We start from the raw sequence: 26,655 nt of genomic DNA, 5'->3' as shown, positions 1-26,655 counted from the left end.
TATGATCATCATCATTACATTAGACTAGACTGGACTGCGCAGCAGATACTACTCTACTTACTGGTTCCTCTCTGATCATGGCTAGGCTTAGCTGCTAGCATGTGTAGCATTAGTTTACTGTCCAGTTCAGAACTGTAGCGAGCAAGAAAAATAACGGCCTGGTCAGCTTTAGCTTGTCCCGTTTCAAAAAAAAAAAAGCTTTAGCTTGTCCTTTAGCTGAGCATGCACATGGAAACTTGGCCATGATCATAACTAACGCCGGTAATTAATTGTTTAAGACATCGTGAGTCACTCCGTCCGGCGATTACTGCAGTTGATTAGCACATCCCCAACTGCCATTGATGATGAAGTTCGCAGGCATGCATGTGCAGGCACGCAGTTTCACTCACAGGCGCACGTAATTTAGTTGCCGCGCCAGCAGCTTACTTAATCTATTGCCACGATTGCAACCGCTTCATCCATCCGCCTGAGGGACTCGTCTTTTCACCGTGGCAGCAGGTGGTAGTAGTAGAAGACATTTGGCGCCAAAGTTGGGTGGGTTGGGCTGGAGGGAGAGCGTGCAGGCAGCAGCAGCAGCACTGCTGCATGCCTCGTACGTGTAAAAGCGCATCTGTGGACGCGGTGCGCAGTGGTATTATCTTTCGCTAATTCCAAGGCAGAAAGAAGGAAAGAAGGAAGATCTTCGCGGACCCTTTGCTTTTCCCGTCACATGCATGCTGCTTGCTTTGCTCGCCCTCTCCCCCGCCTGGTGGCCAAAAGAAAAGAAAAGATCTCTCTCTCCCACGCTCACGCACGCACACGCGCCTGCGGGGGAGTTGCCACTTGGCTGGCCGGCTCCATGATCAGTCAGTCCCCGGCTGCTGCCCTGCACTAGTAGGCTCGGGGCCGGGGGGCAGCTACACTGCACCCGTGTGCTGTGGTGTGGTGTGGTGTGTGCGTGGCCAAATTGCCCATGGCCACCACCATCTTATCGATCTCTGTCTGTGGTCCCGTGGCAGAGATCACCAAGCATTTAGCGCGCCTTCGATTGTGTTGAACATGTGTGGTCTGGGTTTCTACGCAGTTTCTGTAGTGTCTGTCTTTCTCTGTATGTATGTGTATCTTAAGAGACAAGATATCGGTCGCACCCTTTGTACCTATATATATACATGCCTAGTGCACGATCAATCAATTATCGATGCACCAAATCATTTTTTACATGGTATCGGTCTTTTAGGTTTTCCTCTCGCTTCCGCCGCCGCCGCCGCCACCCAGCCGCTGCAGTCTGCGCGCCTCTCGCGCCGGCTGCCGCTCCTACCCGATCGCACCCCCTCGCTAAGCTGCTCCCGATCCCGATCGCACCCGCCTCGCTAGCCGCTGCCCGCACATCGCCAGCACCCGACCGCGCTAGCGCACACCTGCCTGATTGCCCGCGCCAGCGCACTCCCGCCCGATCACCCCGCTCGCTAGTGCTGCTTCCTGCCGCTAGCCTCGCCCGACCCGCCCCGCACGATCGCCAGTCAGGGCCGCCTCGCTCGACTTCCCACGCCGCCATGACTTCCTCCGGCTCCTCCTCCTACAACCCCTTCGCCGGGCCGGACCCCGCTGACCTCTGCGACATCAACATCCACGACCGCGTCCCCGTCGTCCTCGATACCACCGACGCCACGTACTTCGCGTGGAAAACGTACTTCTCGCTGCTCTTCCGCGAGAACAACCTCGTGGATCACGTTGACGGCTCCGTCGACTCCCGCGCCAGGGTGGGCGACTCCGAGTGGACCGCGATCGACGCCACGCTCATCCGGTGGTTCTTCACCACCATCTCGAAGGACTTATTTCACACGGTCGTGAGCGACGGTGATAACGCCCGCGCCGTGTGGGTCAAGCTCAACGGCCTCTTCACCGACAACAAGCTTCAGCGCCGCGTGTTTTTGCAGCAGGAATTTTTTGACTGTCATCAGGATGATCAGTCTATCGATGACTACTGCCGCCGCCTGAAGACGTTGGCCGATGAGCTCCGTGACATTGGAGCCAATGTTGATGACGACCCCCTCCTCAGCATGCTCACCGCCGGCCTCAACGAGGACTTCGGTAATGCCGCCTCCAACCTCTCCGTCATACCGGAGCCCTCCTTACCCAAGTTCGTGGCATACTTGCGGTTGGAGGAGCGCCGGATGAAGGGGGTCAAGAAGCGCGTGCAGCACCACGCCCTCGCCGCCGGCACCTCGCGTGGTGCCCCTCCACCGGCCGCAACGCCCGCGCCTGCACCCTGTCACCAGCCGGCGCCCCCCCGCACCTCCGGGGTTTTACCCCCTCTCGCCCGCGCCCCCCGCCCCACCCGCTGCCCCCAGCAGCCGCAACAGGGTGGCGGGCGCCGCGGCAACCGCAGCGGGGGCGGTCGCAAACAGGCGCAAGGGGGGGCTCCTCGTCAGCAGCAGCAGCAGGCCACCCCGCCCTGCACTTACGGCACCAACCCGTGGACGGGCGTCGTACACGCGTACTCGATGTCGGTTCCTCGGGCTCCCGCTCCACGCATCCTTGGGCCTTGGCCGGCGAGCCACCAGGCGCTCTTCACCGCGCAGAACGCCACCCCCTGTAGCGGCTACGGCGCCGCTCCCGCGCTGGCCTATGGAGGGTTTATCCCTCCCCAGGTGTCGCCGCCGTGGGACCCGGCCCTTCTCGCTGCTCTGCACTCCGCCCCGTCACCGAGATCCTACGGTGGCGGCGGTGACTGGTACATGGACTCGGGCGCCACCGCTCACATGACTGCTCATCCCGGTAACCTCACATCCGCCACTCCTGTTCATACTCCCACTCGCATCACCCTTGGTAATTGTTCCTCCATTCCCATTACACATGTCGGTCATATGCCTTTTCCTTCTACTTCTACTCCCGTTAACATGTCTAATGTTCTTGTGTCTCCTAACTTAGTTATCAATCTTGTTTCTGTTTGTCGCCTTGCTCGTGAGAACCCTATCACTGTTGAATTTGACAATATCGGCTTTTCTGTGAAGGACGCCCATACACGGATGGTACTCCACCGATGTGACAGCCCGGACGAGCTTTACCCGGTGCATCCCTCCGGCGCCGCCACCACCCGTCGTCCCGCCGCCTTCGCTGCTGGCGTCGATCTTTGGCACGCCCGCCTCGGCCATCCCAACTCCACCATTATGCGTCAGATTCTTCAGTGTTTTTCTTTCTCATGTAATAAGGTTGACGACCACTCTTGTGAGGCTTGCCGTCTTGGCAAGCACGTTCGTCTTCCCTTTAGCGAGTCTACAAACATTTCCACTTTTCTGTTTCAGTTATTGCATAGTGATGTTTGGACGTTCCCAGTTGCGAGCAACACGGGTTACTTATACTATTTGGTGATTTTGGATGATTTCTTTCATTATGTGTGGACATTTCCTCTCCGTCGCAAGTCCGACGCTCTTGCCACACTCACAGCTTTTTATTCATATGTCACCACACAGTCCGGTCGTCCTATTCTTGCCTTGCAAACTGACAACGGAAAGGAGTTTGACAATGTCGCCATCCGCAATCTTCTTGCGTCGCATGACACCATCTTTCGCCTCACTTGCCCCTACACGTCATAGCAGAATGGTCGCACCGAGCGCGTCATTCACACTCTTAGTGACTGTGTCCACACGTTGCTCTTCCACTCCTACGTGCCTCCTCGGTTCTGGCCGGACGCGCTCGCGACCGCCAGCCTCCTCATAAACATTCGCCCGTGTCGTCCACGCTGGAACTACACTCCTCACCAGCTCCTCTTCGGTGCGGTTCCATCTTATGATGGTCTTCGCATTTTCGGGTGTCTCTGTTATCCTAGCACCGCGTCCACTGCACCTCACAAACTCGCTCCCCGGTCGCTTCCTTGCATCTTCCTTGGTTATCCTCCCAACACCAAAGGTTACTGGTGCTATGATCCAGTGTCCCACCACGTTTTCACCTCGCGGCACGTGTACTTTGATGAGCTGGTGTTCCCGTTTCAGCAGGTACCATCACCCTCGGCGTCCCCCGCGGCGCGGTTTGCCCCTGCCTCCACCTCTGGCGAACCGCCCTGCTGTCCACCGGGCTTGGCCCTGCCCGCGCTCCCGGCGCCGGCGGCCCCGTCGCCGTGGCCCCCTCGGCGGCCCCCGTCGCCGCGGCCCCCTCGGCTGCCCCTGGCGCCGCGGCCCCGCCGGCCGCCCCCGACACCCCGGCCCCTTCGGCCGCTCCGGTGACCGGCTCGAGCTCATCCTCGCCGGTCCCCCTCTCGGCTCCGCCGGCTGCCGCCGCACCTCTCACCGGTGTGGTCACTCGGGCTCGGACTGGGGCGTTTCGTCCTAGCACGCGCTATACCTCTGACAAGTACGCGTGTGCCGCGTCCACCCCGGCCCCGTCCCAGCTCCCCACCTCCGTTCGCGCAGCCCTTCGGGATCTGAACTGGCTTGCTGCGATGCGTGAGGAGTTCGACGCCCTGCAGCGCAACCGTACGTGGCAGCTTGTTCGGCGGCCTCCCCGTGCCAACGTCATCACTGGCAAGTGGGTCTTCCGCCACAAGACTCACCCCGACGGTTCCCTCGAGCGCTACAAGGTGCGATGGGTCGTGCCCAGTTTTCGCCAGCGCGCCGGCGTGGACTTCACCGACACCTTCGCCCCGGTTGTCAAACTGGGCACGATTCGCGCTGTTCTCCAGCTCGCTGTTTCTCACGCCTGGCCCGTTCACCAGCTCGACGTGTCCAATGCTTTTCTGCATGGCCACCTCGACGAGCAGGTGTTTTGTCAGCAGCCTACTGGTTTCGTAGACACCGACCATCCGGAGCACGTGTGCTTGCTCTCCCGTTCTCTCTACGGGTTGAAGCAGGCACCTCGGGCCTGATACCAGCAGATCGCGGCCTTCCTTCAGCATCAGGGGTTCCGGTCCACACGGTCCGATGCCTCCCTGTTTGTTTATCACCAGGGCACCGCCACCGCATACCTCCTCCTCTACGTCGATGACATCATCCTGACTGCATCCTCGCCAGCGCTGCTTCAACAGATCACAGCTCGCCTCGGCTCCGAGTTCTCCCTCAAGGACTTGGGCTCTCTCCACTACTTCCTCGGCATCGAGGTTGTTCGCGGGGCCACTCGCTTCTTCCTGCATCAGCAGAAGCATGCCTACGAGCTTCTGGAGAGAGTCGGCATGCTTAACTGCAAGCCTGCTCCTACGCCCGTCGACACGAAGGCTAAGGTGTCCGCCGTCGAGGGTTCTCCGGCGTCTGACGCTCCCTTGTACCGCTCCATCGTCGGTGCTCTTCAGTACCTCACGCTGACGCGTCCGGACTGTAGCGACCCGACCTCAGACGGTCAAGTCTCTGTGCTTCAGTGTCATCCCTGGATCGGTAATGCTGACACACACAGTACTCGAAGGATTTATAACAGAGTAGCAATCACACTCTTATTACATCGAATATCTCAAAAGAGAACTTATTACAATAAATATGGCTTAAGGCTATCTAAATAAGATAACAGCGGAAGGCTTGGAATATAAAGTGAGTCCATCAACTCCAACGGCATAGCTGAGTGCACGACAACGGCCTAGCGAACCTTACTCCTCGTCTGAAAAGTCTGCAACATGATACGTTGCAGCCCGAAAACGGGTCAGCACATGGAATATGCTGGCAATGTAACACAGTAGAGTAATGAACAGGTAAATGCTATCACTATATGCATATATGGCTGGTGGAGCCTCTATGGTTAATATGTTTTTGCGAAAAGCCAATTTTTCCCTACAACAAAGGAATATATTTTATTTAAATATCATGGTAGTTGAAACATCATTGAGAAGGTTCCTCCAACTCAATCCCAATTAAAAGTAATTATCAACCCAACAAGTTAAATTAGAGTGATGAGATCCATATGATAATCCAAAATCCAGATACTCAAGATGTCCATAACCGGGGACACGGCTAACCATGATTAGTTTGTACACTCTGCAGAGGTTTGCGCACTTTTCCCCACAAGACTCGATCTCCTCCGTTGGATTTCTCGCACTACATGGTGTTTGAGAAACGGATGACCAAGACACAGTCTTTCAGAAACATTAACTCTAACCCCGGGTGGACAGTTACACCTACTTTCCCTCTATATCTGCTAGCCCACCACTGGAAGAGGTCATGCAACATACTCAACTATGCTAGAGCCCATAATAGCTTGTGGCTGCACACGGAAGTTTCTAGCATGAATAATCTTATGATCCTTTGAGCCTGGGTGGCGGACCGTAGGATGATCACACGGGTACTCCGGGATATCCTAGGACAACACTGGATTCTCCAGGTGCCCACAAGCAATCCACCCAGATGTGTATTAAAGTCGCCACCTTAAGTTGAACCATTAATTAACAATCTCACATCTATCATGGATCTCTCAAACCAAACCACGTCTACGAGCATATCATAGCAAATAAGCATACGTAGAAGTAACTCCCAAGGGTTTGATAATAAACAGGGCAATAGGTTCTACCTCATCATCTACTTCCCAATACCCACAAGTTAAACACATCCTAATCATGCAATGTTTGAGGATTGGAACTAACGCATAAAAATTGGGTATGAAAAGAGTATGATCAATGTGTTACTTGCCTTGCTGACGATCCGCAAAACCTAGTGACTCGTAGTAGCACGCTTCACACTCCGGGAATTCTATCGCAAACAAACAATAGCATACATAAGCAATCAAGCAAAGATGCACGGTTAACTCCCAAATAAGAAGATCTAACCAGAAAGTTCAACTGAAGAACTCCGGTTTGCAAAAAGAATCAAATCAAACGGAGCAACGAAACTCAAACCACGAAAGAAACAAGATCCGATTACTAATCTGGACTAAAGTCAAATTTTACTGTATTAAAATCTTGTTCAAGTTGGTTAAACAAAAAGAGGGTTTCGATACGAAGATTTAGGCGCTTGAATCGCCTGATTCCGATAAACGAGCGAAAAGATAAACTAAAACGAAAATCAGGGCAGAAATCACGATCGAAAATAATCGCGGAAAAACCCTGAAAAAGGAAAAACTGACGAACAGGCTAACGAACGAACGTTCGCTGTCTGCGACTAACGGGCGAACAACGTTCGTTAAAACGAACGTACGGACGAACGTCCGCTATTTAACCGAACTGAGAAAACCGAAACAAAAACCGATCTAATAAAAAAACGAATCTAGGTTTTCGAAAAAAAAACGAATGGCTTTCTAACAAAAACCGGCGGCGGCGGGCGGCTACCTCGGCGAGGTCCGGCGGGGTCGGCGACGGCTCCGGCGGGGTTGGCGGCGGCGGCGGTGAGCGGATCCGGCGGCGGGGCGGCGGAACGGGGCGGTGGCGCAGCAAGGCGGCGGCGGCGGCTTAGGGTTTGGGCGCGGGGGCGGCGGCTGGGCTCGGGTGGGCTGCGGGGTTGCGGGGGTGCGACTTATAAAGGGGCCGGCCTGGGGAGTCCTGGCTGGTTACGGCCCGGAGTCGGTTAGAACTTTTTTTTAAAAAAATTCCGACGCGGAGAAAAACGAAGAAAAGAAATACTAAACGGACTCCAAAAATTCCGAAATAAATTTTTCCCATCCTCTAAAAATTTGCCGGACAAGGTGAACATTTATTTGGGCCTCTATTGCAATTTTGAAGAAGTCGCATTTTTCCTAATTCGAATAAAATGGCAATAAAATCCAAATAAAAAATATTAATTGATTTTAATATTTTTACTCCAATATTTTATTTATTTTGGAGAAGTCATATTATCTCCTCTCATATATTTTTGATATGAAATATTTTCGGAGAGAAAATTTATTAAAACCAAAATGATCCCTGTTTCGATATTTGATAAAATTCAAATATGAAAACGGTGAAATCCCCAACTCTCTCTCCGAGGGTCCTTGAGTTGCTTAGAATTTCGAGGATCGCAAAACGAAATGCAATAGAATATGATATGCATGAATGACCTATGTATAACATTTCAAACTGAAAATTTGAGATGTTACACGGACATTCAGTACGCTATCCAGCAGGTGTGCCTTCACATGCATGCTCCTCGTGACACTCATTGGGCTCTGGTGAAACGTATTCTCTGATACATACGTGGCACCACAGCTATGGGTCTCACCCTGACGGCATCACCTGACACCAGCCTGGTCGCCTACTCTGACGCCGACTGGGCTGAGTGTCCCGACACTCGACGCTCCACTTCTGGCTACTGCGTCTACCTCCGGCCCTCTCTGATTTCGTGGTCGTCTAAACGACAACCCACGGTCTCACGATCGAGCGCCGAGGCTGAGTACAGGGCTGTGGCCAACGCCGTCGCGGAGTGCTCTTGGCTACGACAGCTACTTCAGGAGTTGCTATGTGAGGTTACCAAGTCGACGCTTGTCAACTGTGACAACGTCTCCGCGGTGTACCTCGCTGCCAACCCTGTCCATCACCGACGGACGAAGCATATTGAGCTCGACATTCACTTCGTCAGGGAGCACGTCGCACTTGGCCGTGTTCGAGTTCTACATGTGCCCACCGATCAACAATTCGCCGATGTTATGACGAAGGGACTACCCACCTCGACATTCGAGGGTTTTCGGTCCAGTCTCTGCGTCACCGACGACTCTTCGATTGCGCGCGGGGGGGGGGGGGGGGGGGGTGTGTGTTGAACATGTGTACATGTACGTAGGTCTGAGTTTCGTATGCAGTACCTGTAGTGTCTGTCTCCCTCTGTATGTACGTGTATCTTAGGAGACAAGATACCGGTCGCACCCCTTGTACCTATATATATGTGCCTAGTGCATGATCAATCGATTATCGATGCACCAAATCATTCTCTACAGATTGGAATGCATTTTTCAGGACTCCTTTTTTTTTCTATAGTTATGTGTTTTGCCCGGTTCGCATGATTGAGTCACAAATGAATTTCTCTCTCTAGGATCCCTTGTTACTTCTGTAAAGGGTGTTGTAGTATCTGCGTCGTGGGGCTTCGACGCACGAGGGTGCCGTCCGTGTGGTTCATTTCGCACGCCTCCCACCATTGGCTCACTGGCACGCTTCCGGTTGTCGAATCTCCGCGGCCTTGAGTTATGCCTTGGGTTGATGCTTTTGAAGTTATTGCTAATGCATAATTTGGTGTCTATGATGGTCATTACTTTGTTCCCAGAATAATATTAAAATTCTTTCTAAACCTTTGGCGGTGAGAATTGGACTTCACAGAAAAAATTATCCTTTATTCACCTCCTTGAAAATGGAAAAAAGTGGATTGCAAGTATGTGTTCTCATGCTAGATTAACTTATACAAGTCCATAGAAAAATAAGGATACGCTTTTGTGCTTGGGCTTTGAGTGTAAGCTTAATCGTTCACAACAATAAGCTCAGCTAGACAATTCTCTTACTCAAGGACGAGCAAGGTTTGAAGTTGGAGATGTTGATGAGTGCATTTTACATCATATTTAATAGCTCATTTGTTGCATAAAAACTCCTCATATCATGTCCCACCGAGCCACTTTCATGCCCATTATGCATTATTACTAGCTTCCCCTCATTTTAATGTGAGCATTACACAATCTTTAGTTTTATACCTTTTTCCTGGTTGTGTGTGTGTCTGTAGGAGAGGTGGAACTTCTTTAAGCTTTGGAAATATTTTGAAGGCAAAAATGCATATATGAAGACTACATGAAGAGAGGATCAATTTCATATAAAGTGTTGGAAATATGCCCTATAGGCAATCATGTGATGTGTTATTTCCCTATGTATTCATGGGTCATTTATATTTGTTTGAGGGAGAAGAAATCGAACACACTTGATTCATATTGATCAGCCATACTTATATAGGGGAGGCGAGCCACGATGGTGATCGTAGGCAAGGCCATGACGAGGAGAGTGGGGACATGCATGTTGACTGGGAAAACTACACGCACACTACACCAGTACAATACATAGTTACAGTATACAAGTATTCTACCCCCCGCAGTTTTGGCGTTGTGGTCGGAGGCGCAAAGGCTGGAGCGAAAATCACCAAAGACAAAGTTGGGCAGCCCCTTTGTCATGACATCGACGAGCTGCTGCGTGGCCGGAATATGCATGACGCAGAAATCACCGAGAGCCACGTGCTAGTGGACGAAGTGAATGTCTAGTTCAATGTGCTTAGAGCATCTCTAGCAGACCCATATAATGCCCAAACCCGCAAAATAACCGCCAAAATACGGGTCCGCGCGTAATGCTGCCCGACCAAACCCCGCAAACGCGTCCAACCCGTAATTCTTTTTGAGGGGCGCGGTAAAATTCCATCCCCAACTGCGAAAATGCAGGTTTCCGCTTCGCCCCGACGGTGCCCCGTATCCCAGGAAAGCGGTTGGCGGGAGGGACATTTCAGCCCGCGCCCTTTCCCTACCCCCCTTCTGTCGCCGGCCCGCCATTGGTTCCGCCCGTCCGCCGCGAGCGATGCCGGCCAAATCTACGGGCGGAATCGCGTCACGGGGTCGCCTTTGGGTGTTGGTCACATGGCGATGTGAACTATGAGTGTTAATCACATGGCGATGTGACCTATTGGTGTTAATCACATGGCGATGTGAACTATATTATTGGCTCTAGTGCAAGTGGGAGACTGAAGGAAATATGCCCTAGAGGCAATAATAAAGTTGTTATTTTATATTTCCTTATTCATGATAAAGGTTTATTATTCATGCTAGAATTGTATTGACCGGAAACCTTAATACATGTGTGAATACATAAACAAACACCGTGTCCCTAGTGAGCCTTTACTTGACTAGCTCGTTGATCAAAGATGGTTAACGTTTCCTAACCATGGACATGAGTTGTCATTTGATAACGGGATCACGTCATTAGGAGAATGATGTGATGGACAAGACCCATCCGTTAGCTTAGCATTGTGATTGTTCAGTTTTATTGCTATTACTTTCTTCATATCAAATACATATTCCTTCGACTATGATATTATGCAACTCCCGGATATCGGAGGAATGCCTTGTGTGCTATCAAACGTCACAACGTAACTGGGTGATTATAAAGATGCTCTACAGGTATCTACGAAGGTGTTTGTTGAGTTGGCATAGATCGAGATTAGGATTTGTCACTCCGAGTTTCGGAGAGGTATCTCTGGGCCCTCTCGGTAATACACATCATAAGCTTGCAAGCAAACGACTAAGGAGTTGGTCACAAGGTGATGTATTGCGGAACGATTAAAGAGACTTGCCGGTAACGAGATTGAACTCGGTATGAAGATACCGACGATCGAATCTCGGGCAAGTAACATACCGACAGACAAAGGGAATAACATATGTTGTCATAACGGTTCGACCAATAAAGATCTTCGTAGAATATGTAGGAGCCAATATGGGAATCCAGGTTCCGCTATTTGTTATTGACCGGAGAGGTGTCTCGGTCATGTCTACATAGTTCTCAAACCCATAGAGTCCGCACGCTTAACGTTCAATGACGATATTGTATTATATGAGTTATGTGATTTGGTGACCGAATGCTGTTTGAAATCCCGGATGAGATCATGGACATGACGAAGAGTCTCGAAATGGTCGAGAGGTAAAGATTGATATATAGGACGATGATATTCGGACACCGAAAGTGTTTCGAAGAATACCAGATAGTCATCGGAGTACCGGAGGGGGTACCGGTCACCCCCGGGAGTATATTGGGCCACAAGAGGGGAGCACACCAGCCCACAAGGGGCTGGCGTGCCCCCTATGGCAGCTGGCCAAGTGGGGAAGGAAAGGGGGAGGATTCGACATCCCCTTCCTTCTCTCTTCCCCCTTTTCCTTTCTTCTCCGGCAATTAAGGAAAGGGGGGGGGGCACTTGGGGAGGACCCCAAGTAGGATTCGACCTACTTGGGGTGCCCTCCTGGCTGCTCCCTCCCCCTCCCACCTATATATATATGGGGGGGGGGCCCTAGCACACCCAAGACAATTGCCTAGCCGTGTGCGGCGCCCCCCTCAACCGTTTACACTCTCGGTCATATTTTCGTAGTGCTTAGGCGAAGTCCTACGAGGATCACTTCACCATGTCGTCGTGCTGACGGAACTCATCTACTACCTTGGCGTCTTGCTGGATCAAGAAGGCGAGGTACGTCACCGACCTGAACGTGTGCAGAACGCAGAGGTGTCGTGCGTTTGGTACTTGATTGGTTGAAACGCGAAGAAGTTCGACTACATCAACTGCGTTGAGAAACGCTTCCGCTTATGGTCTACGAGGGTACGTAGACACACTCTCCCCATCGTTGCTATGCATCTCCATGGATAGATCATTGCGTGTGCATAGAATTTTTTTTGTTTTCCATGCAACGTTTCCCAACAGTGGCATCATGAGCCAGGTCTATGCGTAGATGATATACACGAGTAAAACACAAAGAGTTGTGGGCGGTGATAGTCATACTGCTTACCAACAACTTCTTATTTCGATTCGGCGGTATTGTGGGATGAAGCGGCCCGGACCAACCTTACATGTCCACGCACATGAGACCGGTTCCACCGACACACATGCAAGTAGTTTTGCATAAAGGTGGTTGGCGGGTGTCTATTTCTCCTACTTTAGTTGAATCAAATTTGACTACGACAAGTCCTTGAAGAAGGTTAAAACCGCAAACTTGATGAAACACCATTGTGGTTTGATGCGCAGGTAAGAACAGTTCTTGCTAGAAGCCCGTAGCAGCCACGTAAAACTTGCAACAACAAAGTAGAGGACGTCTAACTTGTTTTGCAGGGCATTTTGTGATGTGATATGGTAAAGACATGATGTGATATACGTTATTGTATGAGATGATCATGGTTTGTAAAAGTTATCGGCAACCGACATGAGCCTTATGGTTGTCTCTTTATTGTATGACATGAAAACGCCATGTAATTTGTTTACTTTATCACTATGCGTTTGCGATAGTTGTAGAAGCAATAGTTGGCGAGACGACCACGACGCAACGATGGAGATCAAGGTGTTGAGCCGGTGATGATGGAGATCATGACGATGCTTTGGAGATGGAGATCAAAAGCACGAGATGATGATGGCCATATCATGTCACATATTTTGATTGCATGTGATGTTTATCTTTTATGCATCTTATTTTGCTTAGTACGGCGGTAGCATTATAAGATGATCCCTTCACATAATTTCAAGGTAAAAGTGTTCTCCCTGAGTATGCACCATTGCTATAGTTCGTCGTGTTGAGACACCACGTGATGATCGGGTGTGATAGACTCTACGTTCACATACAACGGGTGCAAGACAGTTTTGCTGGAATTTAGTCTATTTTGGGACAACCCAATAACTACTTCAGAAATTCCTAAATAAATCCTAGAGGCCCACTTAGCCCATTCATGCAAGGCAAGGGATACAACTAAAGTTTAGTCCCACATTACTAGTTTAGTGGGAGTTGGACCTCCTTATAAGGGAGGTTCTTTCCCCACTTGTATGAGCATGAGAACAAGAGGGACATCCACGCGCTCTCCTCCTCTGCCGCCCGCCTCGCCACGCCATGCCTCGTCACAACGCGCCGCGGGTTGCGGGAATGAGCCGAGCCGATGTCTAAATTTTTGCCACGCACTATGGGTATACGAAAGGTCACTCTAGAGCTGGAAAGTTTTTGCTGTAGTGGATATTGAATATGAACGCTGAACCTTCGGCTGCTGCCTGTTCGTTTCGTCTCCCTCATTCCCTTCAGCTCCCGGCACAGCCTCTCACCTCCTCCTCTTGTGCCTATAAAAGGGATGTCGCTCCTCTCAGAGAGATGCACCAGAACTTCTTCCTCTCGCCACCGGTTCCAATCTCTGAGCTGTTGCTGTCTTCCTCATCCCGGCTTGCGGCATGCACCGTGAGTCGGGATAGTAGGCCTCCGAAACCGCATCTCTTTGAGTCCTCTACGGGAGAAGGGTGATAAGGTTTTTGGGGAGTGCTCAGCGTGACTACCGACTTCTTCGTCACGGACGCCCCGACTCCGACGACTACTTCCCCGATGACGACTTCTTCCCCAACGTCGACAACCTCCTCGACGACATGGCTGGCGAGGACACCGAACCCAAGTCCAATGCTACTGCTGCTGTCTCGTATGTGTTCTTCTCCTTTTTGTTTGAGGTCCTACCACAATTCCTTGTTCTGGTGATTGCCCTAGATATGTTAGGTTCTACTTCATATATGAAACTTGCCCTACTGTCTTCTCTAGATAAGAAGCTTGGTTACGGTTCATATATGCAGATGTTATTTACCTTCTCTCTGTCATATCACATGACTAATTTTATCCCTGTTATATTAGTCATGCTTTATCTAATATTTCTATTAATAAAATCATTTGATAAAATTGCTCATATTTCCAACATTCCAAAAACCTTATTATAGGCAATTTACCCCGAGTGGTTTTGCTGCTTCCATGAGACCTCCTATGTTTGAGGGTTTCCACTATAAGAGGTGGCGCGTGAGAGCAGTCTTATGGTTTCAAACCATGCGTTGCTATGACGCCACTCTTGGCAAACCTGAAGGAGAATATGATGCTCAACAGGAACAAGCCTTTCAGAAAATGGATACCCTGTTTAAGGCTGCTCTCTTGAGTGTTCTTGGTGAGAACATAGTTGATGCTTATGCGTAAATTGATAATGGAAAAGATATGTGGGACGCACTCGAGGCCAAGTTTGGGGTCTCGGATGCTGGCACTGAGCTGTACATCATGGAGCAATTCTATGATTACAGGATGACTGAAGAGCGCTCCGTGGTTGAGCAAGCTCATGAGATACAGTCGTTTGCTAGAGAACTTGAGCACTTCAATTGTATGCTACCAGACAAGTTTGTTTCCGGAGGTATCAACTAAGCTTCCTCCTTCGTGGAGGAACTTTGCTACCTTACTGAAGCATAAGAGGCAGGAGTTTTCCGTTCCGGATCTCATTGGTACTCTTGATGTGGAAGAAAAGGCGAGAGCAAAGGATAATCATGCTCGAGGTATTGAGGGAGGTTCTAGTTCCAATCTTGTACAGAAGAAAAACTTCCAGCCCCACAAGTTCAAGAACAAGGGCAAGTTTGATGGTAAAGCAAAGTTTGATGGGAAGAACAAGGTTGTACAACACACGAACTTCAAGAAGAAGAATGACAAGAAGAAAGGTGTTTGTCATGTGTGCGGAGATCCTGACCATTGGGCTCCTAGTTGCCCTAATCGTTATGACAAGTGTCATCTTGGGAAAGGTGGCAAGACTGCTAATGTTGTCATTGGTGACACTAACATGAAAGATGCTGGGTACGGTATATTTCCCACTATTCTTTCAGTATGTCATTCTCCTGATTGATTGATTGACACGGGTGCTAATGTGCATGTGTGCAGTGATATTTCCATGTTTTCATCTTATCAGACCGCAGGGACTTCCACCATGCTGATGGGCAACGGTTCAAGTGCTTCTGTTCGTAGTGTTGGCACGGTCAATCTGAAGTTTACTTCGGGGAAGATCGTGCGGCTGAAGAACGTGCCTTATGTCCCCTCCGTCAATAAAAATCTTCTCAGCGGATCTCTTCTGTGTAGAGATGGCTAAAAGCTTGTCTTTGAGTCAAATAAATTTGTAATATCCAAGTATGGAACCTTTGTTGGTAAAGGCTATGAGTCATGAGGCCTGTTTCGTTTATCCTTGTCAGATGTTTGCAATAAAGTTGTTAATCATGTTTGCAACAATAGTGAATCAAATGTGTGGCATTCAGGTCTCTGTCATGTTAACTTTGGTTGGATGTCGCGACTAGCCAAATTGAACTTAATCCCTAGTTTCACCACTGTCAAGGGATCTAAGTGTCAAGTTTGTGTGCAAGCTAAGCAACCTCGTAAGTCTCACATGACTGCGGAAATGAGAAATCTTGCACCACTAGAACTCATACATTCAGATCTATGTGAAATGAATGGTTTGACAAAAGGTGGAAAGAAATATTTCATGACGTTAATTAACGACTCCACTAGATACCGCCGTGTGTATCTTCTGAAATCTAAGGATGAGCTTTGAACTTTTTCAAGATCTATAAAGCTGAAGTGGAAAACCAACTTGATCGGAAAATCAAGAGGCTTAGGTCCGACCGTGGTGGAGAGTATTTTTCCAATGAATTTGATGCTTTTTGTGCGGAACATGGTATAATCCATGAGAGGACGCCTCCCTATTCACCTCAGTCAAATGGGGTAGCCAAAAGAAAGAACCATACTCTAACTGATTTGGTTAACGCCATGTTAGACACATCGGGTCTCTCGAAGGCATGGTGGGGGGAGGTGATATTGACTGCATGTCATGTCCTAAACCGAGTTCCCACAAAGAACAAAGAGATAACTCCATTCGAGGAATGGGAGAAGAAAAGATTAAAGCTCTATTATCTACGAACCTGGGGTTGTTTGGCGAAAGTCAATGTGCCAATTCCAAAGAAGTGCAAGCTTGGACCAAAGACCGTGGATTGTGTTTTCCTGGGATATGCTTTTCATAGCATTGGTTATAGATTCTTGGTTGTAAAATCCGAGGTACCTGACATGCATGTCGGTACGATCATGGAGTCGAATGATGTGACTTTCTTTGAAGATATCTTTCCCATGAAGGATATGGCTACCTCATCTAATCAGGAGATGCCTAGTTCATCGAATCATGAACCAGTTACAATTACTGAACCTGCTATTTTGATGGAACACTTTGAAAACCCTATAGAGGAGAACAATGAAGTTCCTACTAGGAGCAAGAGACAAAGGACTGCAAAGTCCTTTGGTGATGATTTTCTTGTGTATCTCATAGATGACACTCCCAGTTCTATTTCAGAGGGCTATGCATCTGAAGATGCTGACTACTGGAAGGAAGCGGTTCGTAGCGAGATGGATTCCATCTTGGTGAATGAAACTTAGGAGATAACTGATCGTCCTTATGGGTGCAAACCTATAGGATGCAAATGGGTATTCAAGAAGAAGCTTAGGCCTGATGGTACTATTGAAAAGTACAAGGCTCGGCTCGTGGCTAAGGGTTATACCCAAAAGGAAGGTGAAGACTTCTTTGATACTTACTCACCTGTGGCTTGACTGACCACTATTCGAGTTCTACTTTCACTAGCTGCCTCACATGGTCTTCTCGTTCACCAATTGGATGTTAACACTCCTTTCCTAAATGGAGAGTTGGACGAGGAAATTTATATGGAACAACCAGATGGGTTTGTACTAGATGGTTAGGAAGGAAAAGTGTGCAAGTTGCTGAAGTCTTTGTATGGACTCAAGCAAGCACCCAAACAGTGGCATGAGAAGTTTGAAAGAACTTTAACAGTTGCAGGCTTTGTTGTAAACGAAGCTGACAAATGTGTGTACTATCGCCATGGTGGGGGCGAGGGAGTTATCCTTTGCTTGTATGTTGATGACATACTGACTTTCAGAACAAATCTGAATGTTATTAAGGAGGTCAAGGATTTCCTATCTCGCTGTTTTGAGGTGAAGGATTTAGGAGTGGCTGATGTCATTCTGAACATCAAGTTGTTGAGAGACGATGATGGCGGGATTACATTGCTTCAATCTCACTATGTGGAAAAGATCTTGAGTCTCTTTGGCTATAGTGACTGCAAGCCCTCTCCAACACAATATGATGCTAGCATGCTGCTTCGAAAGAATTGAAGAATTGCTAGAGATCAATTGAAGTATTCTCAGATTATCGGCTCGCTTATGTACTTAGCCAGTGCTACAAGACCTGACATCTCCTTTGTTGTTAGCAAACTGAGTCACTTTGTCTCAAAACCAGGAGATGTGCATTGGAAAGCTCTAGAGAGAGTTTTGCATTATTTGAAAGGCACTGCGAATTATGGAATTCACTACACTGGACACCCAAAGGTGCTTGAAGGGTATAGTGACTCAAACTGGATCTCAGATGCTGATGAGATAAAGGCCACGAGCGGATATGTATTCACTCATGGAGGTGGCGCTGTTTCTTGGAAGTCTTGCAAGCAGACCATCTTAACGAGGTCAACAATGGAAGAAGAACTCACATCACTAGATACAACTACGGTCGAAGCAGATTGGCTTCGTCGGCTCTTGACTGACTTGCCGGTTGTTGAGAAACCTGTACCGGGCATCCTTATGAACTGCGACAATCAAACTGTGATCACGAAAGTGAGCAGCTCAAAGGATAACATGAAGTCATCAAGACACGTTCAGAGAAGGTTAAAGTCTGTCAGAAAAATAAAAAACTCAGGAGTTATTGCATTGGATTATATCCAAACGTCTAAAAATCTGGCAGATCCTTTTACTAAGGGTCTATCACATAATGCGATAGATAATGCATCGAGGAAGATGGGTATGAGACCCACAATATGAGTTGGTCACAGTGGTAACCTAGTCTATGTGATCAGAGATCCCGTGAATTAGATGTGGAAGACAAGTTGTTGGTCAACTAAGAGGAGAGTATCCTTACTTTTAACAATACCACTCCATGAAGATGCAATACTCTCCTAAATCTGCATGGCAGGTTGATGTATATCTTAATGTGTTCTAAGTGGCTCATTTAAGCAGAGATGTTGTCCTGCAGAACATCTTTTGAAGAACACACCTATATGAGACTGATTGTCAAACGTTGCAATCTATGAGAGTAGGGTTCTCTCTAGTAAACTCATGAAAGGTCACGGAGTATGAGGCATAAGCTCCACCCGCGGGGAAGACCCACGGTAGCCTAGTATCGGTCAAGGCTTTGTGTGAAGCTAGATTTGCAGAAAACTTGCAGTTCAAGGCCCAGTCCACTATTCAAGTTGCTTACTAGTGTAGCATAGAGTTCTAGGTGGAAGTTCAACTTAACAGTCTCCACTACAATAGCGGTATATAAAACAGTGTTTTGGAACCAAAGGCAAATTTCTGTGTGCCTCTGGGATCTGGTGGGGGATTGCTGGAATTTAGTCTATTTTGGGACAACCCAATAACTATTTCAGAAATTCCTAAATAAATCCTAGAGGCCCACTTAGCCCATTCGTGCAAGGCAAGGGATATTACTAAAGTTTAGTCCCACATTGCTAGTTTAGTGGGAGTTGGACCTCCTTATAAGGGAGGTTCTTTCCCCACTTGTATGAGCATGAGAACAAGAGGGACATACACGCGCGCTCCTCCTCCTCCGCCTCGCCTCGCCACGCCTCGTCACGCCGCGCCGCGCCGCGGGTTGCGGGAATGAGCCGAGCCGATGTCTAAATTTTTGCCATGCACTATGGGTATAAGAAAGGTCACTCGGGAGATGGAAAGTTTTTGCTGTAGTGGATATTGAATACGAATGGTGCACCCTTTGGCTGCTGCCTGTTCGTTTTGTCTCCCTCGTTCCCTTCAGCTCCCGGCGCAGCCTCTCACCTTCTCCTCTTGCGCCTATAAAAGGGATGTCGCTCCTCTCAAAGAGACGCACCAGAACTTCTTCTTCCGCTCACCACCGGTTCCAATCTCTGAGCTGCTGTTGTCTTCCTCATCCCGGCTTGCGGCGTGCACCGCGATTCGGGACAATAGGCCTCTGAAACCGCATCTCTTTGAGTCCTATACGGGAGAAGGGTGATAAGGTTTTTGGGGAGCACTCAGCGCGACTACTGACTTCTTCGTCACGGACGCCCCGGACTCCGACGACTACTTCCTCGACGACGACTTCTTCCCCAACGTCGACAACCTCCTCGACGACATGGCTGGCGAGGACACCGACCCCAAGTCCAGTGCTACTGCTGCTGCTGTCTCGTATGTGTTCTTCTCCTTTCTGTTTGAGGTCCTGCCACAATTCCTTGTTCTGGTGATTTCCCTAGATATGTTAGGTTCTACTTCATATATGAAACTTGCCCTACTGTCTGCTCTAGATAAGAAGCTTGGTTACAATTCATATATGCAGATGTTATTTACCTTCTCTCTGTTAGATCGCATGACTACTTTTATCCCTGTTATATTAGTCATGCTTTATCTAATATTTCTATTAATAAAATCATTCGATAAATTGCTCATATTTCCAACAAGTTTTGCACATGCGGAATACTTGGGTTAAAGTTGAGAGCCTAGCATGTACAGACATGGCCTCGGAACACTGGAGACCGAAAGGTCAAACGTGAATCGTATAGTAGATATGATCAACATAGAGATGTTCACCATTGATGACTACCCCATCTCACGTGATGATCGGACATGTGTTAGTTGATTTGGATCACGTATCACTTAGATAACTTGAGGGATGTCTATTTAAGTGGGAGTTCATTAGTAATTTGTTTAAATTGAACTTAAATTTATCATGAACTTAGTCTTAAGAGTTTTTGCATATCTATGTTGTAGATCAATAGCTCGCGATTTAGCTCCCTATTATTTTGATAAGGTCCTAGAGAAAACTAAGTTGAAAGATGATAGTAGAAATGATGCGGACTAGGTCCGTGATCTGAGGATTATCCTCATTGCTGTACAGAAGAATTATGTCCTTAATGCACCGCTAGGTGACAGACCTATTGCAGGAGCAAATGCAAACAGTATGAACGTCTGGCAAGCTCGGTATGATGACTACTTAATATTTTCGTGCACCATGCTTTACGCCTTAGAACCGGGGCTTCAAAAATGTTTTGAACGCCACAGAGCATATGAGATGTTCCAAGAGCTAAAATTGGTATTTCACACTCATGCCCGTGTCGAGAGGTATGAGGCCTTTGACAAGTACTTTGGCTACAAGATGGAGGAGAATAGCTCAGCCTGTGAGCATGTGCTCAGAATGTCTGGGTACTACAATCGCTTGAATCAAGTGGGAGTTAATCTTCCAGATAAGATAGTGATTGACAGAGTTCTCTAGTCACTATCACCAAGCTACTAGAACTTCGTGATAAACTGTAATATGCAAGGGATGACGAAAACGATTCCTGAGCTCTTCGCGATGCTGAAATTGGCAAAGGTTGAAATCAAGAAAGAGCATCAAATGTTGATGGTTAACAAGACCATTAGTTTCAAGAAAAAAAGGCAAAAGGGAAAGAAAGGGAACTTCAAGAAGAATGACAAACAAGTTGCCGCGACCATGAAGAAACCCAAAGCTATACCCAAGCCTGAAACTGAGTGCTTCTAATGCAAAGGAAATGCTCACTGGAAGCGGAACTGCCCCAAATACTTGGTGGATAAGAAGGATGGCCAAGTGAACAAAGGTATATTTGATATACATGTTATTTATGTCAATATTAAACTTTTGTTTTAAATCTTATGGATCTTAACATTCATGCCACAATAAAGAAAATTACATGGGTAAATATGTTAGGTACCATTCCACATCGAAAAATCTGGTTTTATCACTTACCTACTCGAGGACGAGCAGGAATTAAGCTTGGGGATGCTTGATACATCTCCAACGTATCTATAATTTTTTATTGTTCCATGATATTATATTATCTGCTTTGGATGTTTTATATTCATTAATGTGCTACTTTATATTATTTTTGGACTAACCTATTAACCTAGAGCCCAGTGCCAGTTTATGTTTTTTCCTTGTTTTTTAGCTTCGCGGAAAAGGAATACCAAACAGAATAAAACCTTCGCGATGATTTTTATTGGACCAGAAGACACCCAGGAGACTTGAAGATCAAGTCAGAAGAGCCATGAGGCGGCCACAAGGGTGGAGGGCGCGCCCCTTACCTTATGGGCCCCTCGGTGACCCCCTGACCTAGCTCTGCCTCCTATATATTCACATTTATTCCCAAACCATCAGAAGAATCCACGAAAACACTTTTCCACCGCCACAACCTTCTGTTCCCGTGAGATCCAATCTTGGGGCCTTTTCGGCATCCTGTCGGAGGGGGATTCGATCACGGAGGGCATCTACATCAACTCTATTCCACTTCTGATGAAGCATGAGTAGTTTACCTCAGACCTACGGGTCCATAGCTAGTAGCTAGATGGCTTCTTCTCTCTCTTTTATTCTCAATACCATGTTCTCCTCGTTGTTCTTGGAGATCTATCCAATGTAACCTTCTTTTGTGGTGTGTTTTTCGAGATCCGATGAATTGTGGATTTATGATAAGCTTATCTATGAATATTATTTGAATATTCTCTGAATTCTTTTATGCATGATTTGATATCTTCGTAATTCTCTTTGAACTATCGGTTTGGTTTGGCCAACTAGATTGGTTTTTCTTGCAATGGAATAAGTGCTTAGCTTTGGGTTCAATCTTGCGGTGTCCTCTCCCAGTGACAGTAGGGGCAGCAAGGCACGTATTGTATTTTTGCTATCAAGGATAAAAAGATGGGGTTTACATCATATTGCTTGAGTTTATTCCTCTACATCATGTCATCTTACTTAAAGCGTTGCTCTGTTCTTCATGAACTTAATACTCTAGATGCAGGCAGGAGTCGGTCGATGTGTGGAGTAATAGTAGTAGATGCAGGCAGGAGTCGGTCTACTTGGCACAGACGTGATGCCTATATTACATAATCATTGCCTTGGATATCGTCATAACTTTGCGCTTTTGTATCAATTGCTCGACAGTAATTTGTTCACCCACCGTATTATTTGCCTTCAAGAGAGAAGTCTCTAGTGAAACCTATGGCCGACAGGTCTATTTTCCATCATATTAGTTTCCGACCTACTATTTTGCAATCTTTACTTTCAGATCTATACAACAAAAAACCCAAAAATATTTTATCTTTTGTTTAGTTTTATTTATCTATTTCTATCAGATCTCACCTTTGCAAGTGACCATGAAGGGATTGACAACCCCTTTATCGCGTTGGGTGCAAGTGTTTGATTGTTTGTGCATGTATTGGTGATTTGTGTGTTCTTCTCCTTCTGGATTGATACCTTGGTTCTCAAACTGAGGGAAATACTTATCTCTACTTTGTTGCATCACCCTTTCCTCTTCAAGGGAAAAACCAACGCAAGCTCAAGAAGTAGCAGGGCCTTGTTCTTTCAGGAGCTGGGATGTTTCTTGTGGATCTCTTGGGAGCAGCAGCCTTAGGTGCAGGAGCTGGAGCTTTGGGCTTGGGCTTGGAGGGTGCAGCACCCGTCTTAATGGCATCTGCCATTAGCTTTTGAGACTTGGCAGGGGGTGCAGCTAGTTCCTCCTCCTCTTCTTCATCATATTCCCTCATGGAAGGCTTGCCAAGCACTGTGGCAGTGGTCTTCCTAGCTCTCTTCTTCTTCTTCCCAACAACATCTTCTGATTGTTCCAGAGTGAAGGTCATAGTCTCTTGTGTAGATTTTCTGAGCTTTCTTTGCAGGGGCCTTCTTCTTGAGACATGGCTTAGTAGCAGCAGCAGTGTCGTACTCTTTCCTTAACACTTTCTTCCTTGTTGAAGTGACCTCTTCGTTAACCACAAAATCCTCATCCTCACTGTCTGAGGTTCTCTTGTTTCTTTGTCTTGTGGCAGCTTTGGGCAGATTGGTTGGAGTGCTTCTGCTGCCCTCATCATAGCTTCCACTAGGGTTTGTGCCCTCACTAAGATTAACCTCTTCTCTGACTTGTTTTGGCTGTCACTTGCATCATACATCTTGCAGATAGACCCAGTGATAGGTATGGGAAGAGTGGATGAGCATCACAAAAAGCAGCTGGTTTTTCAAGAAAATTTGAATCAAAACCTTAGTTTTAGTTTTCTGTAGAAAGCATTTCGGAGCTACCGATATGAAAATCTTGGTGACACCGAAGAAATAACAGTCTAAACACACAAGATCGGTCAGACCGAGTTGCGGTTCGGTGACTCCGAGAAGCTAGGGTTTCTCTGAAGTTTTGCATTCGGTCTCACCGATCAGTACACTTTGGTGGCACCGAGTTGTACTTAGTGTAATGGCCACGGCCAATCGGTGGGATCAAAGGATTCATTTTGGTCAGTCTGAGATGAGCTTGGCGGAAACCTAACCCTAAAATTTCTCATTGAATCTAATCTAAAGGAGTTTTTCTATGGATAGAATGATCTCATTCGTGGCAAGAAGCTAGGCATTATCCTTGTGCATAGAATCAGAAGGGGGTAGCACAAAGAGATCAAATCCTATCCTAACTTGGTGACGATTCACTACGGCGCAAATGGCGGTGAAGATTCCCGTTGACAGTGACGGAGACCTGCGGCGAAGGCGCACATGCGAAGACGACGACGATCCAGAGACCAAGGGGGCGGTAGCAATGGGGCGTGGGCGCGAGTGGTTTGAAGTAATTTTTAACCGTATGGGTCCGCAGAATATATACCCATGTGTTGTCGGTGGTGAAAGTGCTAGTTATCGACTAGAGGTGGGGGTGAATAGGCGATTTTTATGAAAGTCTTCAATACACGAGGTCTTTGAAGACAAACAGATCAAATGAACCTATTGATGTGCAACGGAAGATAGACTACACTAGACAAGCCATAGTCAAGTAAGCAATAGAGTGAAATTACGAAGACTATCAGCAGCTAGGTAGTATGGATCAGAATGGAAGACAGTATGAAGCCAAACAGGTAATAGTCTTCACACAGTGAAGTCAATTAGATCAGACAGGCAAGCAATGACTTCATGAAGACAAACTGAAAAGTAAAGGAAGTTGGGGATAGAACTAGTTGCTTGGTGAAGACAGGGATTTGGTAGACCAGTTCCAGTTGCTGTGACAACTGTACGTCTGGTTAGGGAGGCTGAGATTTAACTCAGAAGACCGCGTCTTCACCTTATTCCCGTTGAGCTAAGGACACCTAGTCCTCGCCCAATCACTCTGGTAAGTCTTAAAGGTAGACTTCCAAACCTTCACAGATTTCGTTCACCGGCGATCCACAATGGCTCTTGGATGCTCAGAACGCGACGCCTAACCGGCTGGAGGATTCACAATTCTCAAGTGTAACAAGTCTTCAGGTCATGCGGACAGAAAGACTTCAGTGATGCCTAACACTCTTTGGCTCTGGGTGTTTTTGGCTTTGTCCTCGCAATGATCTCTCTCTCAAAGGCTTCAGAGGTGGGCTGCTCTCAAACGACAAAAACCGTGCACTAACTCTGAGCAGCCACCAATTTATGGTGTAGGGGGTGGGCTATTTATAGCCAGGAGGCAACCCGACCTGATATGTCTGAAATGACCCTGGGTCACTAAGGAACCGACACGTGTCCAATGGTCGGATTTCAAACACACGTGGCAGCTTGGCTTGGGCTACAAGCAAAGCTGACTCATCCAGCTCTGGATAAGATTTGCTCTCATTGTCTTTGCTCGAAGACATAGGATTTTTGGTTGAGCATCACATCAGTCACTCTGACTTTGTTCACTTGGACCCCACTTAACAGTACGGTGGTTCCTATGACTCAATAAAGAAGAAAAGGAAACTACGAAACAACTATGTCTTCGCACTCCATAGTCTTCAAGTGAATGTCTTCACATGTCATTATCTTCATCGTGAATGTCTTCATGAACCACCATTGTCTTCAATGTCTTCACACATTTTTAGGGGCCATCTCTGGTAGGTAAACCGAATCAATAAGGGACTACTACCTGTGTTGTCCCGCAATTCTCACAAACACATTAGTCCCTCAACCAAGTTTGTCGTCAATACTCCAAAACCAACTAGGGGTGGCACTACATGCACTTACATTCTCCCCCTTTTTGGTGATTGATGACAAACTGTTGAAGTTTTCAACGGGGATGAAAGTATATTAAAGTTAAAGATCAAAGTCATTGTCTTCATAGGTTGTAAAAGGCCCCCCTGAAGATGTGCATATAAGTAGTTTGCTTTTGAATGCAAATGCACATGGCAGGTTTTACTTTGTGGAGATCCTCTTCAACTTTCGAAGACAATTCATCATGCATACACATATATTGTGAAGATAATGAAATGCATAATGAGAAATGGGCGTCTGCAGAATGACCTCATGCGGAATTTATCATCGCATCACAAAGTGGCAGCAAGAGTAGCAGACGACCATCGAGTTTAAGTGTTACAACTCAAGAGCCAAATAGTTTCAAAATGAGAGTTGTAAGAACTTAGCAAGAATAAAGGAACCACCCCATATGGACCCGCTTGAAGACTATCAACCTCATTGCTTCTCCCCCTTTTGTCAGTAAGGACCAAAAAGGTTTGAAGACAAAGAGGCACTACTCGTTCCCAGTTGGAGAAGATGTTGGAGCAGGGTCAACGGTGGAGTTGGGCGGTGCAGACGGGCCTGGCGCAGAGTTGTGGTGCAGTGAAGCTAGTGCTGGTGAAGTGGCGTGGTCTTTTTCATCGACGACTTGCGCAACAACAGTTGCAGCCGAAGATGAATACTCAGAATCTTCAATGGAAGGAGTTGGATGCTAACTTGCAGATTGTGGAGGCCTGGAATCAAACTTGAATTTCTCTGTGAAACCATCTTCGTGAAGATCATCTACAGAGCAGAGCAGTGAGGCTCTTCTAGGACCGTCGAAAGGCTTCATGCGCTACGAATGAATTCTTGGTGGCCAAGTTGCGAATGCGGTTTACATCAACCAAGAGACTCTGCATTTGGCGCTTCAGCCAGTCATGATGCTTATCCTGCTTTTGATGTAGAGATACCAAAAGCCCACGATCGTTGAGGACATGGGGACGCTTCTGAGGCCTTTGAGAAATTGTGCCGGCAGTGGCTTCAGTATTGGCACGATGCGGCAAACGCAAGTTGCCAGCCAGAGGATAAGCAGGAGTAGTAGAATTCGGCACATGAATGCCTTCAATTGGCTGAGTGAAGCTTTGGTGTTCTGCATTTTGTAGGTGGAGTGGCTTCTTGGCAGGTTCAGGGTAGATGGCTTCATAGTCCATATCAACATGAGGCAAAAATACGACATGGTTGCGCGCTGA

At 47.6% G+C, this 26,655-nt stretch overlaps 1 protein-coding gene across 1 annotated transcript; it reads left to right on the top strand.

The window, feature by feature from the left end:
* The first annotated feature begins 1,532 nt into the window (after positions 1-1,532).
* On the top strand, positions 1,533-26,655 carry LOC141021687 (uncharacterized). Its single transcript, XM_073497539.1, has 7 exons — positions 1,533-2,757; positions 2,911-3,153; positions 3,975-4,825; positions 4,922-5,285; positions 8,069-8,502; positions 26,371-26,475; positions 26,569-26,655. Exons 1-7 carry the CDS (start codon positions 1,533-1,535, stop codon positions 26,653-26,655), a joined length of 3,309 nt encoding a protein of 1,102 aa, XP_073353640.1.

Source organism: Aegilops tauschii, chromosome 4, assembly GCF_002575655.3.
Source record: "Aegilops tauschii subsp. strangulata cultivar AL8/78 chromosome 4, Aet v6.0, whole genome shotgun sequence".
In the NCBI taxonomy this organism is placed as follows: domain Eukaryota; kingdom Viridiplantae; phylum Streptophyta; class Magnoliopsida; order Poales; family Poaceae; genus Aegilops; species Aegilops tauschii.
Note: the sequence above shows the minus strand (reverse complement) of the source record. Positions and strands in the feature narration are given on the sequence as shown.

Excerpts from the sequence above, each read along its gene's own strand:
- LOC141021687 (XM_073497539.1), top strand. The coding sequence starts at position 1,533 with ATGACTTCCTCCGGCTCCTCCTCCTACAACCCCTTCGCCGGGCCGGAC. Across the intron at positions 3,154-3,974 it reads TCCCAACTCCACCATTATGC|GTACCATCACCCTCGGCGTC; the intron begins GTCAGATTCTTC and ends CCGTTTCAGCAG. Across the intron at positions 4,826-4,921 it reads CTCTCTACGGGTTGAAGCAG|GGCACCGCCACCGCATACCT; the intron begins GCACCTCGGGCC and ends GTTTATCACCAG.